The sequence below is a fragment of the Crocuta crocuta genome, unplaced genomic scaffold (assembly GCF_008692635.1).
Source record: "Crocuta crocuta isolate KB4526 unplaced genomic scaffold, BGI_CrCroc_1.0 scaffold457, whole genome shotgun sequence".
NCBI lineage: Eukaryota > Metazoa > Chordata > Mammalia > Carnivora > Hyaenidae > Crocuta > Crocuta crocuta.
This window is the reverse complement of record NW_027531318.1, coordinates 5412162-5432887: the sequence shown is the minus strand read 5'-3', so window position 1 is coordinate 5432887 and position 20726 is coordinate 5412162. Positions and strand designations below refer to the sequence as shown.

At 46.2% G+C, this 20726-nt stretch overlaps 1 protein-coding gene across 3 annotated transcripts in view; it reads left to right on the top strand.

Annotated features, from left to right (window-relative positions):
• The window catches only part of SVIL (supervillin), a 122619-nt gene that overhangs the window by 89990 nt on the left and 11903 nt on the right, over window positions 1-20726 (top strand). For all 3 annotated transcript variants that reach the window (XM_077771714.1, XM_077771713.1, XM_077771715.1), the window contains 12 exons: window positions 888-977; window positions 1070-1156; window positions 2438-2615; window positions 4896-5068; window positions 6632-6787; window positions 8010-8146; window positions 8718-8865; window positions 8984-9129; window positions 10714-10889; window positions 13785-13929; window positions 14272-14548; window positions 19532-19683. In XM_077771714.1, the coding sequence (XP_077627840.1) occupies window positions 888-977; window positions 1070-1156; window positions 2438-2615; window positions 4896-5068; window positions 6632-6787; window positions 8010-8146; window positions 8718-8865; window positions 8984-9129; window positions 10714-10889; window positions 13785-13929; window positions 14272-14548; window positions 19532-19683 (1865 nt within the window). The remainder of the gene's footprint in view (window positions 1-887; window positions 978-1069; window positions 1157-2437; window positions 2616-4895; window positions 5069-6631; window positions 6788-8009; window positions 8147-8717; window positions 8866-8983; window positions 9130-10713; window positions 10890-13784; window positions 13930-14271; window positions 14549-19531; window positions 19684-20726) is intronic.

The window sequence follows — 20726 nt, the reverse complement described above, 5'->3', positions numbered from 1 at the left end:
AAATACATATTTTTTTATTTTATTTATTTTGAGCTAAAGTGGGAGTAGGAGAGGGGCTGAGAGAGAATCCCAAGCAGACTCCATACTGCCAGTGCAGAGCCCGATGTGGGGCTTGAACTCACAAACCAAGATCATCACCTGAGCCAAAGTTGGATCCTTAACTGGCTGAGCCACCCAGGTGCCCCACCTTTACACTTTTAAAAGATTCCCCGGTCTGCTTCTTGGTAAATAAACGTGAAAGCACATCACTAGTTCCCAGCCACACCTGAGATGGATGTGACCCCTCAACAATCATAAATCGATCTAAGTGTATCCTCTTCTGTGTCTTTCTTTGAAAAGGTTAGCGCTCCTTGGGTTATTACTGAATAAAATCACACTCTGAAGGATGCCCCCAAAGGCCAGACTGCCCCCACCTCATCCCCACCTGCAGGAAAACTCCAATATCGGGGGCCACTTGCCAGTTACTGTGACATAGTCCATTCTCCACTTCTTCTATGGGACATGGTGCAGATATACTTTCTCTTGAACCACCTCTGCCACCTCAGAGGGACTTCAGAACTCACAACTCCATTTGTTCAAGTATATTCTGATGCCTCATGTACACTCTTACTCCATTTACATGTTATGAGCATGTTTTCTCTCATGTCTTCATTGTAGTAGCTTCTCACCTATTACAGCCCTTAGAAACTCAAAAATTGTATGCACATTTGCAGTGGTCCTACACAGTCCCGGCACCTGCCAAATGCACATGTGTGTGCACATGCATGCATGTGTGCAAATTCTAGAAGTTGTAAAACCTACAGTGGGATTCATAGAGTTTCATTAGGGTCCTGGGAATCTCCAGGAATGATCCGGAGATACTAAATCGCTCCTGTGATGTTCTGCAGGCTTGGCATCCCCCGCCGCCATAACTCCAGTGGCGTCTCCTATCTGCAGTAAAACAAGGGGAACCACGCCAGTTTCTAAGCCCTTGGAAGGTAAGTCACCGAGGCATCAGTGTCCCGCTGGGTCTTAGACTGGAAGAGTGCTTGCTGGCAGCACCTCTCATGGATGGTTTCTGCTTGCCTAGATATCGAAGCCAGACCAGACATGCAGTTGGAATCGGACCTGAAGTTGGACAGGCTGGAAACCTTTCTAAGAAGGCTGAATAACAAAGGTACCTTCCAGAAACCAGAGGGAAGCATTGGTTTTCGTGCTTAGAGCTCACTATAATTGGTATTTCAATGAGCAGCTAAGGAAACCTGTAAAAAACGCTGCTCCTCTCTCAGAATCTCCAAATCACAATTCTGATTGCTTCTTCTCCTCAGTTACATTCTCTTCTTTCTACCTGACTTCATCAATTCATAGTAAAAGTATGATCTTTTTTATTTGAAAAGGAAGAATGATTGGGTTACCAAGGTCTGATTTACTTCTAAATGTACTAAATTGGGGACCTCCAGTAAGATTGGCTCCTGAGTCTCAATCCTTGGGATGTCATCCAATCAGGACTGTGAACTTGGTAATGTGGCTTTTATACTTGAAAGCGGGTATTACATAAAATCAACATGATCTTGGGCCTGATGAAATGTGAATGGTACAGGTCAGTTTCTAATAAGGGAGCAGTTGACACATCTTATTGCAGATGACATCCACATAAATGCTGAACTAAATATTTCAATACAAAAGTTTATGAAGTATACAAAGTAAAAGAATAATATGCAGAAATAGCCTCATCTCTTAATAAAAATGTCCAGTACTTGAAACTGATCGAATAGTAAGCACTAGGAGTCACTACCATTGACAGTGACCCCCTAGTAGGTTGGAAATAATACAGAAAAGCACTTTATACGAGAAACATAAAAGTGTAATGTAGGAACTAACCTGGCAAGACAAGAAATTCAAACAATTCAAAGCTTACTACGTATCTGTAGCTGTGATCTAGCCCAGGGGCCAGTAAACGAATCCAGCTCTCCATCTGCTTTTGTTCCTGAAGTTTTATTGGAACGAAGACATGCTCACTTGCTCATGTATTGTCAGTAGTCACTTTTGCACAGCAGAGTTGATGCGTGCAACACATCATGTAGCCTCCTATGCAGAGCCAAAAATATTTACTATGCGGCCTTTTACAGAAAAGGTTTTTACTGATCCCTGATCTAGAATTAGACTGAGGCTGGCTCTGCCTCCAGTAGCAAAAGGAACAAGTGCAGACACGCTCAGTGGGCTTGCATTACCTCCCCGTCTCCTACCACTTGCATGCAGCAAGCTGTTTTCAGATAAGAAGTCCTCTCTTGACAAGTCAGATAAGGCCCAGGAATCATCCACGGAGCCCCGGGCATCACTACCATGTTTCTCCACTCCTGGAACATAGGGGGACTCATTTTTAAGCTATTGGAGGGCTTAGTCAGAGTAGTGTTTTTACACGAATCTGACATCATTTATTTGCTTCGTTTGTTCTCAGTTGGTGGGATGCAGGAAACCATACTCACGGTCACCGGTAAATCTGTTAAAGAGGTGATGAAGTTGGACGATGACGAAACCTTTGCCAGATTTTACCGCAGCATGGACTACACCGTACCGAGGAGCCCCGTGGAGCTGGACGACGACTTCGATGTCATTTTCGACCCTTATGCCCCTAAGTGAGTTATTTGAGTTTCCGTCTTTCACCCACGGAGAACAGATTCCTACATCAGCCTCCACACAGCACTTCCACGAGGGTCTTCTCTCACTGTATCTCCTTCTGCGACCAGAACCTCATTACAGCCAAGTTGTTACTCTCCAGAGCCAGCCACGTAGCACCGTAGGGTAGGGAAAACCCGTGCACTCCAGAGCAGATGTGTGCCCCGGCAGAAGGTCTGCCATACACAGCGTGTGCCACAGATGTGTGCTCTGGCCTGTTAAAAATAATGTCACTGAATTTGTTACGTAATTGATTATCGTTTTGCAGATTTTTAGATTCTGTCCCCACCCCATAAATTTAGCAAAGATCTCTATACCTTTCACCTGACAGGTCGAACCCTTACTCCTAGCTTTGAAAAACTTTTGGATCACATGGGCTCAAATTCATACAGCTAACTAGAAAATCAGGAGAGCATGTTATTTAACTTACAATAATTTATGAAATTAATAGATCTGACAGTCCAAGGTCTCTTTTCACACAGGATCATGGCTAACCCGCCTCAGGAAAGCAATTATGGTGTTAGGATTCCTTCACTGAAGGTGCGAGAAAGAAGCCCAAGTCAAACTGACTTTGGCAAAAGAAAGGTGTGGAGGGATTTACGGGTTCACTCGCTAAAAAGTGCAGTGTGAATTCAGGTTCCAGAGGCTCTTCCGAATGAAGTCTCTCTCTTTTCATTTTCCTTTGGGCTATAACCGCATTGTGGAAGATGACCACCCCGGCTGTCAAATTTTTGGTTCTGTGGCCACCCTAGCACAGACGGTTCTCTTCCCAATTGTTCCTTCCAGCACAAGTTCCAGATTTTCTAGGGTCCAAGCCCAGCCCTAAAGCAGTGTCTGTGGCCAAGGCGATGGAAGATGCCGACTGGCCCAGAGCTGGTCTCTGGATGCCCTTTGGAGCCAGAGCCAGAGTCCAGGTGCTCTCACTAGAAGCCGGGGAGCATATATGATGGCCAGACTAGTCCCACAGCTACCAATCACATTTGTCTATTCCCCACAAATTTGTCAGAGTGACAGTCTCTTTCAGAAGTCTGTGTAGTTATCAAACATTTTTCCTTAAGCTGCTCTTAGGCATTCATTGCATATTTCCATTTTATCAGTTTTTCTAAATGTTCTGTCTTTTTAAAAAAAATGAACAGGGGCACCTGGGTGGTTCAGTTGGTTGAGCTGACTCTTAATTTCAGCTCAGGTTGTGATCTGACGGTTCATGGGTTCAAGCCCCATGTCGGGCTCTGCACTGACAGCTCAGAGCCTGCTTGGGGTTTTCTCTCCCTCTCTACTTGTCCCTCCCCCACTCACACATGCATCTGTGCTCTCTCTCTCTCCCTCTCTCAAAATAAATAAATAAACTTAAAAATTCTTTTTTTAAAAAGCGAAGAATTTCCCACCTTTAAATGATACTTAGTGTATTTGTATACACAGTTATTTATGTATTTCTCGTCTTCTCCCATCCCAAATGTCATTACTTAAATCATTATATATAAACATATACACATCTATGTTTATGCACACACACTCACACAGAGGACAATATTATATATAATATGATAGCACAGAGACTGTGCAGTTGGGAGTCGAGAACAGCAGCGGAATCTGTTAGGAAACCGTGTGACTGGACCGCCTACCTCCCCGTGTCTGCTCAGAGAGTTGAGTGGGTGTATGTTGGTTACAGTTGGTTTTGTGGACTTATTTTATTTCAACACACTCTTCAGAGTCATGGTTATTCTTCAGAAAGGAACAAAGGGCTGAGAGGAGGCTAGTTGAGGGGGAGTTCATAAGGAAACTGGAAAACTGTTTTATAAAGAGAAAGTTTAGTATCAGGAGAGAATTAAGTCAAAAAGCAATGGCTAGCTGTAAATTCCTGAAGGGCTAGGCAGGGACAGAAGAACATGTATGTAATATTCCAACAGGAGAATTAGGAAGAGTCTGTAAGTGTGATGAAAGTGGGGAAGAACTTCTGACCTTTCAGAGCCATCCAGTAGTGAAATAAGCCTCCAGGCAGAGACCACAGGGCATGGTGTGGGGAGAGCCTCTGGGATTTGAGACGAAATGGACTTGAACCTCCCCATCTCCAAGATTCTGTCTCCATGTCGGGGAGTGGCGGGAAGGAGGGGGAGTTGTAAGACTTACAACAAAATCAGGAAATGAAATTGCAGAGACCATCGCTTCGGGTCAGAGACCCCCAGATAAACCAGGCGTGGATGACACGCAGACCCAGGTCGCAGCCCCACTCTCCTCCTCAGGTTGACCTCCTCTGTGGCCGAGCACAAGCGCGCGGTAAGGCCCAAGCGCCGGGTTCAGGCTTCCAAAAATCCCTTGAAAATGCTGGCAGCCAGGGAAGATCTCCTCCAGGAGTACACGGAGCAGAGACTAAACGTTGCCTTCATGGAGTCGAAGCGGATGAAAGTAGAAAAGAGTGAGTATGTGGAGCCACCATGCTGCCTCTGCTTGGGAACTGCCGATTAGGTGATTTTAATGCTCCTTTTTTGCCTTGCTAAGGCCAATAACGTGCCCAAAAGACGCTCATCACATAAAAATGAGTAAGTTTGCACACACATGTACACACCTGCCTGGAATTTGAAGGCTTTTCACAGAAATTCTTACAGCGTGGAGCATTTGTTCACTTGGTTAATTTAAATTATCCTGCTTGGCTGAGTTTCCTTTCAAGGGATCAGAGAAGGATGTTTCTGGGCTTTGTAATTGAACATGTTTTCAGCTCTGTAGAGCCCAAGTGCAGTAATTCCCCACTTAATCTTGCTCAAGAGCAAATCATTTGATCTGTCATGAGAAAACATCCCAAACTGCTGCTTTTTCCTAATCCTAGATTTTTCATATCATTAATTAACGCATAAAACAATGCTTTCCAAACTGCTTTTGGCAGGAGCCTCAGGAGCCTTGGAGTCAGGATGTGGGTTGGGTTTGGGCTGGAGGCGCTGAATGGGAGCGAGGAGAGCGCTCCTCGCTCTGTGATCCACTCCAGGTGCCACGCCTGTGAGCCACGCTCTGCTTTCCTCAGCCCGGTAACGTGGCCTTCTGCAGTTCTCAAACAGTGCTATTCTTGGTGGGGCTGATACCATACACAGTTTTGCTAGTTTGAATAGTCTCCCTATAATTTGTGTTTTCCTTTAGCGCTCCTAAACCTACTTCCTGAAGTTTTTCTGAGAAACACAGTATTTACATGAAGTGGTTGAGTCTTTTCATTATAACTGATTGACTAAGAAAATACATGTCAAAACTGCTATGCCATATGAATTGTGAAGTGGTGTAAGAAAAAACCTAATCCCAGCGAAATAATTTTTTGAATTTCTCTCTAGCTCGTACGCTTGAACAATTGGTGAAAGAAATAAAGGCTTACTGGCCTAAATTTTAGGTACTTTTCCTCCACCTCCACTCTTGGGGGCTTGGGGATAGTGTTGTGATGATAGACACATGACACATACACATTTGTTGGCCAGCATCTTGTTATTACAGTCTTAATCCCGGGAGCAGGAGACCTCAGGAGATTAGCTAATTGATCACTTGGCCTCCAGGAAAAAGATTAGGACTAAACCACCCCTACATAATAAAGACTTTGCTAGAAGACAGCTCCTGGTCTTCCTTAGGGGCGCATTTGCGTTAACATCTAAAGATTGTCAGGAGGTGTAACAGCTTTCAGTGGAAATGCAACACACGAGTCCAGCTCCTGATTTGCGAGAAACTACAGCAGCTGGTCCACATTGTCCCTCAGTTCTTGTCTCTCTGCAAGCTGAGGTGTGACGTGTGTTAACACGCAGCTTAGCCCTCCAGTGCCAAGGTTAAACCCTTAGTACGGTGACTCAGCACTGAACTGTATACCAAACCAGGACACGTTCTCCCCTGCGGGATTAACTTTCAGAGAAAAAGGTAGTTGGTTCTGAATCTCTGTAAACATTGTCATTTCACCCGCCCATCTTGCTCCCTCCCCACACCCCTGCATTGTTTCCTTATTCAACCCTCCTAGTGTCCTCCAACTCCAACTTCTCAGAAGTCACCCTGGCAGGGTTAGCCAGTAAAGAAAACTTCAGCAACGTCAGCCTGCGGAGCGTCAACCTGACCGAACAGAATTCTAACAACAGTGCAGTGCCCTACAAGAAGCTGATGCTGTTGCAGATTAAAGGTATTTAAGGGCCGCGCAGAGGAGTGGCATGTTGGCCCGGGTTTTAGTCCGGTGACGTCAGGAGTCCTGACCGTAAGCAGAAGGGAACGCATGCTTTTTGAGAACCTGACGTGTGCCAGGTGCTATGCTACCCCCTGCCTTGGGAGCTTCCCAAGATCCCATGAACTGGGAGATACTATGCCCACTGAGGCTTAGAGGGGTCAGTGATGTGACTGGGGTCAAAGCTGCCGTCGAGTAGCAGGGCTGGATTTGCCACCAGGTCTCTCCTATTCCAGAAGGTCAGCTGCTGCTGCTCCCCACCTCCCCCCTTGCCCCGTGAGCCCTGCCACCACACAGTCATGCAGCTCCAGATGCCCCCTTAGCCTTCATGGCAGCTCTCTGCACTCACTCCTCCTTGCCGAGGAAACCAAGGTCTGCGTGGGCCAGAGGGAGACATGCAAGTTCTTGGAGAAGGAATCCAGGGACAGCAGAGGTAGATGAAAGCCACCTGGGTTCCACTCCAACATCCTCTCTGTCACACGGGAGAGCGCCAGAGAAGCCACAAACTAGAGACAAGTGACAGCTGCTAGAGTAACCAGGAGGAGGTCGGATGAAATCTCCTTCACTGCAGTGTCCTGTGTGTCTCTGCATTACCACTGGCCTTTTTAGTGCATTCGGAAGATGAGCGACAAGTGCAGGTAACCCTCTATTCCCAAGTTATGACCCAGAGACACCACTATCCATATGACTGGAAAGGTCTAAATCGGCAGTCACTTAGGTGAAGGTGTGGGAAGCAGCACAAAGCAGTGTCTCCCTCCTAGCTGATGCCCTCGAAGACCACCCTCAGTTCAGATGAAAACCCCCAGGAGGAAGACACCGTGTAGGCCTGTCCTCACCTGCAGCACGTATGAAATGTAGGAGGTGGGCCACGCAGAGAGAAAGAGACTGGTGGAGGAGTCACTGAGGGAAAAGGAGCATGTTTGCTAACTTTCCTGGAGGAGGGACCTTAATTACTCCACACGTGTGCTGTGAAAGGACACCATTGATGTCCTGATACTAACAAGGGAGAGTAGCGTGTAAAGCCAAACCCCCTCCCACCGGCCCGCATCTCAGAACTGGTGTTGGTAGACAAGAATCTTTGGAATTGCAAGGGTCTGGAGCAGAGGTGCTTCCTGGTCCTTCCTGTGGCTTGGAGAGTTCTCCTCTCTGGGAAGATGGTGACTCTCTGCCTCCTGCCCCACAGGAAGGAGACATGTGCAGACACGACTGGTTGAACCGCGGGCTTCGTCACTCAACAGTGGGGACTGCTTCCTCTTGCTCTCTCCCCATCACTGCTTCCTGTGGGTAGGAGAGTTTGCAAATGTCATAGAGAAGGCAAAGGTGGGTATCTGAAAAATAAAAACTGTTCCGTCAAGCATCTCCTTTGCACAGCAATAGAATGTTCTATAGTTGCTAGATCATTACAAGGGCTTCTCAAATGCAAAATCAAGTGAGAAGGGTTGGGTAGTACTTGCCGAATGTCTCTCAAACAAGCATTCACGAGGTGCTTGAGTGGGATGTTTTAGAAGGATTATGGCTCTTCTCTCCAGATTTTAAGTCCTATTTTCCTGTGTTTTAAAAAAGGAACTGGCATATCGCTTCAGAGCTGTTTGTCCCTGGTACCTATGAAAGGCTGCTTCAGACTTACTGAATGAAAATCTCTTGGGGAGAAGCCCAGAGAATGGGCATTTATCAGAAACTTCACAAGTAATCTCTTAAGTTTGAAAAGAAAGAATTGTTGCCCTAGAGAATTGTATCCCTGCTATATTTTCTCACCTGGCAGAAAATACCCAACAACCAGTTGCCTGCAGCCCCTGTGGCCATCTGGTTTTCCTCGCAGACCCACAATTTCTCCCCTCCACCTAGCCACAGGCTTGCCTACCCAGGAAACTGTGTTCCTCCCTTTTTCCAGGCCTCAGAACTGGCGAGTTTAATTCAGACAAAGAGGGAACTTGGCTGTAGAGCTACTTATATCCAAACTATCGAAGAAGGAATTAATACACACACCCACGCAGCCAAAGACTTCTGGAAGCTTCTGGGTGGCCAAACCAGTTACCAGTGTAAGCGTTTACTGTATTTCAGAGAATCACAAGACTTTTCATGCCCCCTACCTTATTCTTCTAACCAGCCACTTTTCAGTGTAACATGTCAGACTGTCTTATTGTTCTCATCCCAAAGCCGCCGGAGACCCAAAAGAAGATGAACTTTATGAGACAGCCATAATTGAAACAAACTGCATTTACCGTCTGATGGATGACAAACTTGTTCCCGATGATGACTACTGGGGGAAAATTCCAAAGTGCTCCCTTCTGCAGTCAAAAGAGGTACAGTGCATGGATGCCACCCTCACTGAGAAAGCACTTTGCACAGGGCTACCCAATAAAAAGAAAGTACTCGAGAACCGCTGGTCAGTGTAGTGCCTGCTGTTGAACAGTGGCATTTATTTTATTTGTTGTTTATCTAAGTTTTTATTTATTTGTTTTAAGAGACATAACACAAGAAGAGGAAGGACAGAGAGAGACAGGAATAATCCCAAGCAGGATCTGCACTGTCAGTACAGAGCCTGTTGCAAGGCTTGAACTCATGAACCATGAGATCATGACTTGAGCCCAAATCAAGAGTCAAATGCTTAACTGACTGAGCCACCCAGGCACCCTGAACAGTGACATATTTTTAAAGGATATTTACTTGTGAATTCAAACCATGACTGCCATGCCAAATACGAATATAGAATTCAAAATATTGTTCAGTCATGGATCATTGAAGGCTTTTCTGTTTTAGGCAAAATGTAATTTTTTTCTTTTTTTTCATATCTTCTTTCTGTACTCTTTTTCTTTTTGTATCTCTATGAGGTGATGGATGTTAACTTATCACAACTTATATAAGTCAAGTCATTATGCCTTATACCTTAAACTTATGCTGTGCTGCATGTCAGTTATAGTTCAATATAAACAGGGAATAAAATAGAAATACTCTTTAGCCCTATCTCTTGCTTTTCTATGAGCATTATATTTTTTTTCAGTCTTGAACTTTCAGGAATAATAGATGCATGTATATAGAATTTGGGTTTGCCAAGGGATGTACTAGCTTTTTTCTCTCACATTGGTATCTACTAAGTGCATACGTTGTCATTACCATTCTGTATTGTAAACCTTGACAAAAAAAGTGGAAGACACAAAAGAACCTTAAGTTTCATTGAAAAGAGGAGAAAGGATGTAACCCAAAGCTAGATGGAGTGTATGCTACGTATGGGCATTTAAATGAGAACAAAAATCACAGGAAAGAAATAATCGGGAGTAATGTTAAAGAGAAGGTGAAATTGAACCTGGTTGGGAGTTGAGTAGGATTTAGATGGCTGGACATGAAGGAAGAAATTATTCTAGGAAGAAAGAGTAGAATACACCACAGGCATGGAAATAAAAAATAGCATTACATTCACATATTCATTCGGCAAACAGTAAATCCCTACTGTAAACATGAGTGTGGTACAGTCTCTCCCCTTGAGGGTGTTGGAATGGTACAGAGGAGAGAAGCCCTCACTGGTCCTCGGTGCCTGGCATGTGAGAAGGCCTGTATGTATGCTAAGTGAATGAATGAACAAAGGAAGGAGACAAGGAAGAAGAAAAGAAAGGAGGAAGATAGGAAGACATAGCCAAACAACTGTTTTTATGAGTGAGGGGTGTTACAGAGTTGGAGAGTTCAGGACACGATGGAAATCCCACCCACGAGGCAGAGACTAGGGGATCAGGGCAGAGCCAGCCGGGCAGACTCTTGCATCTTTTCATGTTTGTACTGACTGCTCCACTGGGGTTTATATCCTCACCTACTTGACTCACTATCCACAGGGACGCTGATTCACCTGGAGCGTGGCTCTGAAATTAACCACCTCTTCTGTGCCATTTCCCCAGGTACTGGTGTTTGATTTCGGCAGTGAGGTGTATGTGTGGCATGGAAAAGAAGTCACGTTAGCACAAAGGAAAATAGCTTTCCAGCTGGCAAAGCACTTATGGAATGGCACCTTTGATTACGAGAACTGTGACATCAACCCACTGGACCCTGGAGAGTGCAATCCACTTATTCCCAGGTATTCCCAGCATCTGCTGACGGTGGGGACGGGCCGGGGATTCGCACTGTGCCCACCGACTGTGGCTCTCCAGAGGCTTTCCTCTTCATAACTGACAGCAGGCGGTACCCAAATATTCACAAAAAGAGCATTTCTTTTGGCTCCCGCCTAACTGCAGCAGAAATATGGATGTTGTTGTCTCCTGGACGCTGCATTCTAGCTTGTGTCTGGAGGCAAACAAATTGTTCCCACCTGCAGTCTTCCAGGTGCTGCGCTGCCCTGGCAGATGAATAGCAATTGTTTAAGCAAATTACATGCTGGTCTGAAAAGCTTCCCAGGATCTGGAATTCAGCCATGGATCTGAAGGTGCAAAAGCAACATATTTCTTTCTCATTTCACACCTTCTCAGCGTAGCTTCCAGGATTTACCATTTATTTGGCAGTAGATGATGTTTATGCCTTTTGGGAGACAGAGTAAGAAGGAGGGTGTTGTATTGAAATAATGATTGTAATTTTAATATTTCCTACAGTGTCCTGGGCTTTTTTAAAAAAAGTAATTTTGGAGATGGCCTGGGTGGCTCAGTCGGTTAAGCATCCAACTTCGGCTGAGGTCATGATCTCATGGTTCGTGAGTTTGAGCCCTGCTTGGACTCGCTGCTATCAGTGTAGAGCCCGCTTCAGATCCTCTCTCCCCATCTCTCTCTGCCCCTCCCCCACTCGCACTCTCTCAAAAATAAATAAATTTTAAAAAAGTAATTTTGGCAAATGAGCAGAATATGCACAAACTCTAAGAAATACAATCGTGAGAAAAATATATTTTTTAATGTTTACTTATTTTTGAGGAGGGGGGGCAGAACGCAAATTGGGCAGGGGCAGAGAGAGAGGGAGACACAGAATTCAAAGCAGGCTCCAGGCTCTAAGCTGTCAGCACAGAACCCGATGCGGGGCTCAAACCCACAGACCATGAGATCATGACCTGAGCCAAAGTCAAACACCTAACCCACCAAGCCACCCAGGCACCCCACAAAAAATAATTCTTACATGCAAACGGTTGTTGTTGTTTTTCTTAACTGCCAGGGGGGAATAAGTGCTTTTAAATTATGCATGCCATATAATAGATTAGAAATAGATGTGCCACTAAACAGCAGAGAGCAAACATTTGGTATCATACAACTGGGTTGTAATATTTTGCATTGACCTAGTCCACAAGTTGCAACTTCCCTGCCTAATCTTGTTTTAAAAATCAAATTATTGATTTTATTATTATAAAAACAATAAAGAATTATGTCAGTGTAGGTGAAAAGTTTTCAAATCCGTTTAATGAAATTCACATTTAACAAAAAAGCAGTCCTGTAACAACTGGTGTTTTAAGGAATGAAGCTAAGGCGAAAGAGTATTTTATTTGACATAGTAAATGAACCAGTAACGCCAAAGCATAAAATCCGCGTGATAGATAACATATATAGCAGTGAGATAATCACAGATCTGGGAGTAGATGAGTCAGTGCCTAACCTCTCTGGTTTTCAACATGTCCCAGCTCAAAATCACCCGAGGAGCTTTATAAAAATGTACTGCCAGGCCCAGCCCCAGCCCAAGAGATGTGTTCTCAGTTCATGTGGGGTGGGGCCTGTATGTCAGTAGGTCTTAAGAGCTCCTCAAAGGCTGTAAGGTGCAGCCATAATTAAGCACCCAGCCCTCCTTAGCAGAGGAGGAAGCCGAAGCACTGAGGTGTCCTGACTTAGCCCAGTGGAAGCATGGAAGTCAGCAGGGAGGGAGAACCTCACCCCCCTCAAACTCTCGGCTTCCCCCCTCCCCTGCAACCCACGGCCTCTCCTGCTTGCTCGACTCCCACCATAAAGGATCCGTGTCTAAAGCTGAAAGCAAGTGTTTTTCTAGAGACATCCGGCAAGTCTGAAGAGTAGAATTTATATCAAAGATGGTCATTCAGACATTTGCTATTAAAGACCACAGCCTGGCAAGGGAGTCCCAAATTCTCCATCGCTGCCGATACTTGGTTCCTTGAGTCCCATGAGAGTACGAGGTGGGGGTGTTAGAATACCGTGCCTCCTCCCACGGTACAGGCATTCTCCCAGATGTGCCACAGTCGTGACCAGACAGGAAGTGATGGGGGAGGGGCGGCAGAAGGACCCCGGAAGCACTGTTCATCAGGGTCACGGAGTATATATCCGGGTCTTCGTTCACAGCCAAAGAGGGATTTGGAAGGATGAGCGATATCTGTGCGAACCCACTTCAGCATGTATTTATTTCCTCGACTCTGCCTTTCTCTGCGTTATCAGTGTTCCAGACAGTTTCAAAGTCTGAAATCCCGAGGCCACAGAAGGCCTCCAGGTTGGGCTGTGCTACTTCCTGTCCTGTGTCCTCTGTTCTCCCTGCCTGCTGTCACGTCTGGTGGTCTAGAAATAAATATGTGGAAATGCGCTTTATGCACTATGACAGTATGCTCGTTTTAGTAATAGAGGAGAATTTCATCTGCTCCCAGAGACCGGAGAGCTTGGTTGTAACAAGACTTAACAGAGAATTCAGGGCGAGCTGTGTCTTCCTCCTAGCCATTCACTAATGTGACGGAACGTTGGGGAGCACTTGCAGGCGACTCTGAGCACATGAAGTAGGCAAGGATTATCCCAAATGCAAGCATTTGCGAGTATGAAAGAAAAGTCCAGTCCTCGCATGATTCACACTATACTCAGGCCTTCCACGAAGCCTTGCAAGGCTTCAGACTGAAATACAAAAATGTGGCTTATCTGACAAAATAGACTATGCATTCTGCCTACCACTAAGGTATTCTGAGTTGTTTTCGTTAGCCACGTGTGTTTGTTTTCCATTCCTTTCCTTCCCTTTCCCATGGCTTAATCTCAGTCCGTCTCCTGTCTACTCCCCCACCTGCTCACCTTTGCAGAAAAGGACAGGGGCGGCCTGACTGGGCAATATTCGGGAGACTTACAGAACACAATGAGACGATTTTGTTCAAAGAGAAGTTTCTTGACTGGACCGAACTGAAGAGACCTAATGAAAAGAACGCCAGCGAACTTGCCCAGCAAAAGGTATTTTGGGTAATCAAGTCTCAAACTTCAGACCTTTAGTTTAGGCCCGAACAAAAGAGGCCTTGGAGCTCAAGCCTTCCCAGGGTCTACAGGGAGACCAGCCAACGGGTTTCCAATCATATTCTCCCTCCAGGAGGTGAAGCAGTCCGGTTTGTGTCCTGGGGGTTATAGGCATCCATTCACTGCTGCGGGATGGGTATTCAGGCCTCCACAGTCTTTCCCCCAAACGCAGTTAAACGCTGAGCCAGAGCTGGAAAGCCTAACAGCAAAACAGCAGTGAGTGTGACAGGAAATGGCTCCAGAACCGGGCCACTGAACCAATGTTGTTACATTCCCTTATAGGAAGACCCTCGGGCAGAAGCCAAGCCGTACGATGTGGCGCAGATGGTGCCGGTGCCCCAGACCACAACCAGCACAGTGCTGGACGGGGTGAACATTGGCCGTGGCTATGGCCTGGTGGAAGGGGACGACAGGAGGCAGTTTGAGATCGCCAGCGTCTCTGTGGACGTCTGGCACATCCTAGAGTTTGACTACAGCAGGCTCCCGAAACAGAGCATCGGGCAGTTCCACGAGGGAGATGCCTATGTGGTCAAGTGGAAGTACATGGTGAGCACCGCAGGTCAGTGAGCGCTTACGTTTTCTTCGCACTGAGGCAGGGCGGCCCCAGCTCTGCGGCTGGGAGTCCCGCACCCCTGGAAGCCGTTTCCTGCGTGCACCACCTTCCCTTCAGCCGCAGACCGTGTGCCAATCTGACCGTTTGCTTTGAGAACCACTTAGCAAACCTTATAGGTGGATCCTGACACGATAGCATTGCTAATGACAGTCATGTTTCCTTAGAGAAATTAAATGTGCACGTTACGGTTTCTCTTCTACCCCCGTTCCCTCCCCGGCCCTGTCCCCAGAGGTTTTCTAGGAAAGTGAAGATTTGCCTACAGATGACACCGTGTGGCTGTCTGCTGCTTCAAGTCTTAAGTAAAGCGTATCTGGATGATTTCAAACTGAAACCAAGTGGTGTAATAAGACACAAAAGATTTATTAAAAATAAAGGAAGCTAGTTACTCTGAGGCTGAGAGCACTAACATGCTTTGCGGATCTTGTAGAATAAATACATGGCCGAGACTGCTCGTGGTTCCTGTGGGTGAAATGCTCGGCGCAAGGCTCCGTTGTATGCTCTGCACTAAAGGCAGTGAGGGAGGAAAGCCAGGCAGCTTCGGAGAGAGAATCTCTTCTCCTTGCCAGGAAGTAGCCCATTCTCTGCAGCCCCACCATTTGGGAGAATTTGTCACAACGCTGTGATTTTGAGGTTCAACTCCTGAGCGTTTTTGCACTCCTTGGAAGCCATCTTGCTGCCCAGGCATGGCTGCCAGGGGCTGCAGGGGATGAAGGCTGCTGTCTGCTCCTCAGACACCCGCAGACATAGAACCATATGATTTCCTTCCTAATTTATCAGAAATCAGTCTGTTAATCACCTGACAGCATTTACTGAGCACCTACTCTGCATGTAGACACTTATGTTAGAGGGTAAGTAAACACATCTGCCCTGGCTTCAGGAAGCACATAATAAATGACAGTAAGGCAAGTGCAGGAAGATGCCAGTGTGGGGCATCGCCGGGCGGGACAGGGGGCTGTGCCCAGAGCTGTCCAGGGGTGCTGTGGGTCTGGAGGTCCACCCAGCCCAGGGGGCACAGCACCGGGGGCCTTGCTGCGCACTCGAGTTGAGTGCCTCCCAGCAACAACGTGGGACATAGTACATCATTATGCCAGTTTCTCAGCAAGGAACAGAACACCATGATTAAGTCGCCTGGCTGAAGTCACCCTGCTAGTAGAGAGCAGATTAGGACACCGAGAGCCCCTTTCCCATTCATAAGGAGGCCATGTGGCTGGGAGGAAAGGGCACAGGCCCGGGGGCTGGGCAGCCTGGGTCTGAATCTTCTCAGGCCCTGTGTACCAGCTGTGCATGGTGGGTGAAGGGATGTAACCTGTCTGAGCCTCGGGCTGATGACGATACCCAGCTGAGAGCTTCCAGCCCATGCTCACAAGATACAGGAAATAATTGTCATGATGTCCCCAGCCACAAAAGCAAAATTGCCATATTTCCCTTGAAGATGATATAACATGGATCTACCCAAATTAAGTGCACTTACCAAAGAGTCACTGTTACAAGTCTCTGCTCATTGGTGTGATGCCGTGTTGTAAAACCACAGTAACCACCAATAAAGGTGGTAAGAGGGGATTTAGCGGGTGGGAATCCACTGACCTCTGGTGTTGTGTAGCAGGGAACTTTAAGGAACAAGCTTTGGAAGCATGCATAGTCCCCCTTCCTTAAATACAGAGAGGAAACTGCGTGTTTACAAAAGACAAAGGGGCAATAGAGTCTGAAATTCAGTCATTTCTTTACCTGAACTGTTAGTTATAGAAAGAAGTAATAGTACATAAATGAATAAAATGATATCAAAGTGAATTAATTAAAAAAAAGTAATCTAAGATTTCTGAGGCCTTCATGGACTGTTCTCATGGAGGGCCCGAAGAAATAATGATTTGGTGCAGGCAGATACTTTCTTTCTTCCAGTAAACACAACACGCATCTCACAGCAGCCCAGCAGCATCCGTGTGAGCAGTCACAAGCCTGAGGGGGTCCAGCTGCAGAGCAGTAAGTTAGAGCAGGGAGCATTCGGATGTTGGACAGTCCCTCCAGGAGCAGACAGAGAAGCATAGCCCAGAGGCACTAACAGTGGCCCCTCGGTGACCATAGTCTAGCTGCTCATCACTCATCCCCGCAGCTGCACTTGCAAACAGGACATGGAACTTGGAGCTCGGGAAGCTCTTCTGGGACAGGGTCAGCAGACACCAGCAGCTGATGGTACAGTTGTCCTCTTGACAGACACCAGCTGGGTGCACAGGCGCACAGAGAAGCCCCTGGGGAAGTGAACCATGGCTCCAGGGAAGGGAGACCAGAGGCCACGGTGGGCAGTCAGTGGGGTTCCACTGCAAGACCACTTGACCATGAGCAGTTCTTCATACTGTAGCTTCCTGTTCTCCTAAACACAATTACTGGTCAAAACTTCCTCTTGAAACATAATGAGACAGTGCATCAACACTTTTTTTTTTAACTTTATTTATTTTGGGGTTTTTTTTGTTTTTATAAAATATTTTTATTTATTTCTAGGAGAGAGAAAGACAGCGTGAGCAGGGGAGGGTCAGAGAGAGAGGGAGACACAGATTCTGAAATAGGCTCCAGGCTCTGAGCTGGCAGTCAGCACGGAGCCCGACGCGGGGCTCGAACCCACGAACCGCGAGATCATGACCTAAGCAAAAGTCGGACGCTTAACCGACTGAGCCACCCAAGCGCCCCATATTTTGATGGGATGGGTGGGGACAGAGAGAGAGAGAGAGAGAGAGAATCTCAAAAGTGGGGTTCAATCTCATGACTGCAAGAACATGACCTGAGCCAAAATTAAGAGTGAGACACTCAACCGACTGAGCCACCCAGGTGCCCCTGTCATCACTTTAAATTAGCCATCTGATCAACACCATTTAAAGGTTACAGTCCCTAAATTCTTACTGATGAAAGTTTAATCTTTACTTAGCTAAAATTAAAAATAAATCAACTAAAACTTAAGTTGTATGTAGTAATAAATTTATGCATATTAAAGAAAATTACTAAAAACTATTATGAAATATTTTAAGGAAATAATTCTATTTTAGATATATACTGAAGTCTACATTAGACTATTAGATGGTAAAACACCAGTTATTTAAGCCTGAATACATATTTACACAACGTATTTAAGTGCCAACAGGTTCCAAGACATGTATCAAGTTCTGTGACCTGTTTTAAGCACATCTTTCCCCAGTTGACATGACTAATTTTCACTACTTTGAAGAGTGGGATTGCTAATCAACAAAGGCAAACTTTTGTTCTATCTAAATTAGCAGAAATTTCAATGGAGTGGTCACCAAACTAATTGTGAATATGCATAGCTTATTCATTGGTGGTTTCTCTTTTACTTTGCCCACTTAAAAATACACAAACTTGGGGCATCTCAGTGGCTCAGTCTGTTAAGCATCCAACTCAACATCTTTCTTTGTCCCTTCCCCCCGACCCCTACACACACATAGGCGTGTGCTGGCTCTCTCGCTCTCGCTCTCTCTCTGAAAATAATTTAATAAAAGATACACAAACTTGACCAGTTCAGGTCCATGAAAGATGGCACTAAAGGTTGTGCTTAGGCAAAGTACTGTTAAGAATTATAATCATTTCTGGAAACTGTGTATACAGTACTTTGCTAAAGGGCCAAAAAATTAAATAAATATGGCCCTGGCCTCTTAAGAACTTAAAATAAATGAACCTTCTTACCTTCAAACCTCAAGACAATGGTGATTTTGCAAATGGGACTGGAGCTGAGAAACACTGGGTTAACAGAGAACCAGAGAATCTAGTTATATCTTTAATTTTCAACAAGCGTGGGTGTTAAGCCTGCATTCTCTCCTTGTTGCCCATCACTTTCTAGGACCACCCAGGCAGGCATCTGAGGTAACAGCTTAGTCTCCTGACCTCATTCATTCCAGAAGGGTCTGCCTGCAAGTCCTTGTCATCTTGTCATTGTCACCTCCTCACAGAGGCCTTCCCTCAACAGGGAATCCCATTAGCACTCACCCTGCCCCGTGTCACAGCCCCGTCTATCATCCTCAGAGCACTTACCAACTGTCTGAAACTGTCTTGCTCGTGTCTTTTAGAATGAAAGCGGGGGTTGGGGGGTTGGCTGTCTGTCTTCTCATTACTGCCCTGGTGTCCTGAAGAGTCCCGGGTACACTGTGGATGCCCGGTGAGTAGTTGTTGAATGAAAGAAAGGAGCCGGAAATGCGGTATATACCAAAAAGTAGCGAGCTGAGGTCTGAAATGCCGCCTTTCTAACATGACCACTTAACCAACTAGCTTCCCAGGCCAGCTCTGCAGTGAGCTCTGCACCGGGCGCTGCTAATGCAAATAAATGCCAGTGAGGTGCCAGGCGGTAAGGACACCCAGCACCGAGTCCTGGCTACAGACCCAGTGATGGATAATATTAAAATCCCAGATTATTTTATGAAAGTGGTCTGTCAGCAGTAGATCTCTTCCATTTCTGACAGGATTTGGAAACTTCAGAGTGGTTTTTTTGTTTTTTCACTAGAATAGTTTTAACAGACCGAATTTTTCCCTTTGTACTTAAGGCTAGCCCAGCTGTTGTTTTCAATATCTTTTCTCTACCAGCTAACCTTTTGCCAGAAAATGCGTAATATGGAAAATGTATTTGGGGGCCGTTGGTCCTGCTCTGGCAGTCACCAGTTTTCTCTGTCACACACTTGGAGTGATCCGCCATCTTCCTGGAGGATGACAGGTGTTTTTCATAGGGTATCAAGAAGGCTAGATCATTTTTCTCCAGTTTGGAGGCTCAGGACCGGTTAACTGGAAGAAAGATGCCTTTTCCCCTCAGCCCCATGCCCCGAAGCTTTTTTGTTCTTCACTCCTTGTCCTCACAGAGCCCGGAGAAGAAAGCCAGACATTTGCTCTGCTTTTGGCTTATCAGCCATTTATCCTGCCCTCTTGGGTCCTTTGTGTTTGCAGTGGGAAGTCGACAAAAGGGAGAGCATTCAGTAAGGGTGGCTGGCAAAGAGAAGTGTGTCTACTTCTTCTGGCAAGGTCGGCAGTCGACCGTGAGCGAGAAGGGCACGTCGGCTCTGATGACGGTGGAGCTGGACGAAGAGAGGGGTGCCCAGGTAAGTGCTGGAAAGCATCTGCCCTGGGAATAAGGGAACCATCCTGCCTGGGCAGCCACAGGAGGTGTGGCCTGAAGACCCGCAGCATACAGTGGCTTTTAGTTCTGGTCTGGCTTTGCCAAATCACAGGCTGGACCCACTNGTCGGCTCTGATGACGGTGGAGCTGGACGAAGAGAGGGGTGCCCAGGTAAGTGCTGGAAAGCATCTGCCCTGGGAATAAGGGAACCATCCTGCCTGGGCAGCCACAGGAGGTGTGGCCTGAAGACCCGCAGCATACAAGTGGCTTTTAGTTCTGGTCTGGCTTTGCCAGATCACAGGCTGGACCCACCGCCTGGCCAGGGGTAATTGGCTCTTAAACAAGATGTTGTATCTGCAAACAGTAAATCCACAAAACAGGTACCAAGCACCCGAGAGTGTTTTCTTTTTTTAAGTTTCCACTTAACGAGTATTCAAGGATTGTAAATAAAACAAAGAGATCCTGTTTTCCGCTTCCAAGATTGGTAGAGATTTTTGTGAAGAATGGATCCAGGGTGGGTAAGGATTCAGTAGGATGCCTCCACTGGGAAGCGTGGCGTGAAACTGCCATCCTGAAAAGCAGTTTGGCTCAACAACCTGAAAATTCTCATAAACTTTGATCAGTTATCCCACTTGTACACATCTATCCTAAGGAAATACCTGAGATTAACGTAAAAATTAGTCTCGTCATCTGCATTCCTCACAGCAGCCCTCACAGCGGCCCTCATGCAGATTTTTCTGGAACATGTCAGATCGTGTCATTCCCTTGCTCTCCAAAGTGGTGTCTTGGTGATCTGCCAGCACCTTCGTGGTCAGCCCTGCACACCTCTCCCACCTTCACCTTGTCTTCCTCACCTTTTGACATTCCTGAGACACCCAGACCTCTTTCCGCCCACCCCAGGGCCTTTGTGCGATTTCCTGTCTGGAACATTTCCCCTGTATCCATACGTAACTTTCAACTTCATATGATTCAGTTTTATGTTCCAATGTCCCCTATTTTGTCCAAATCCCTCCCCATTCTCTGCCC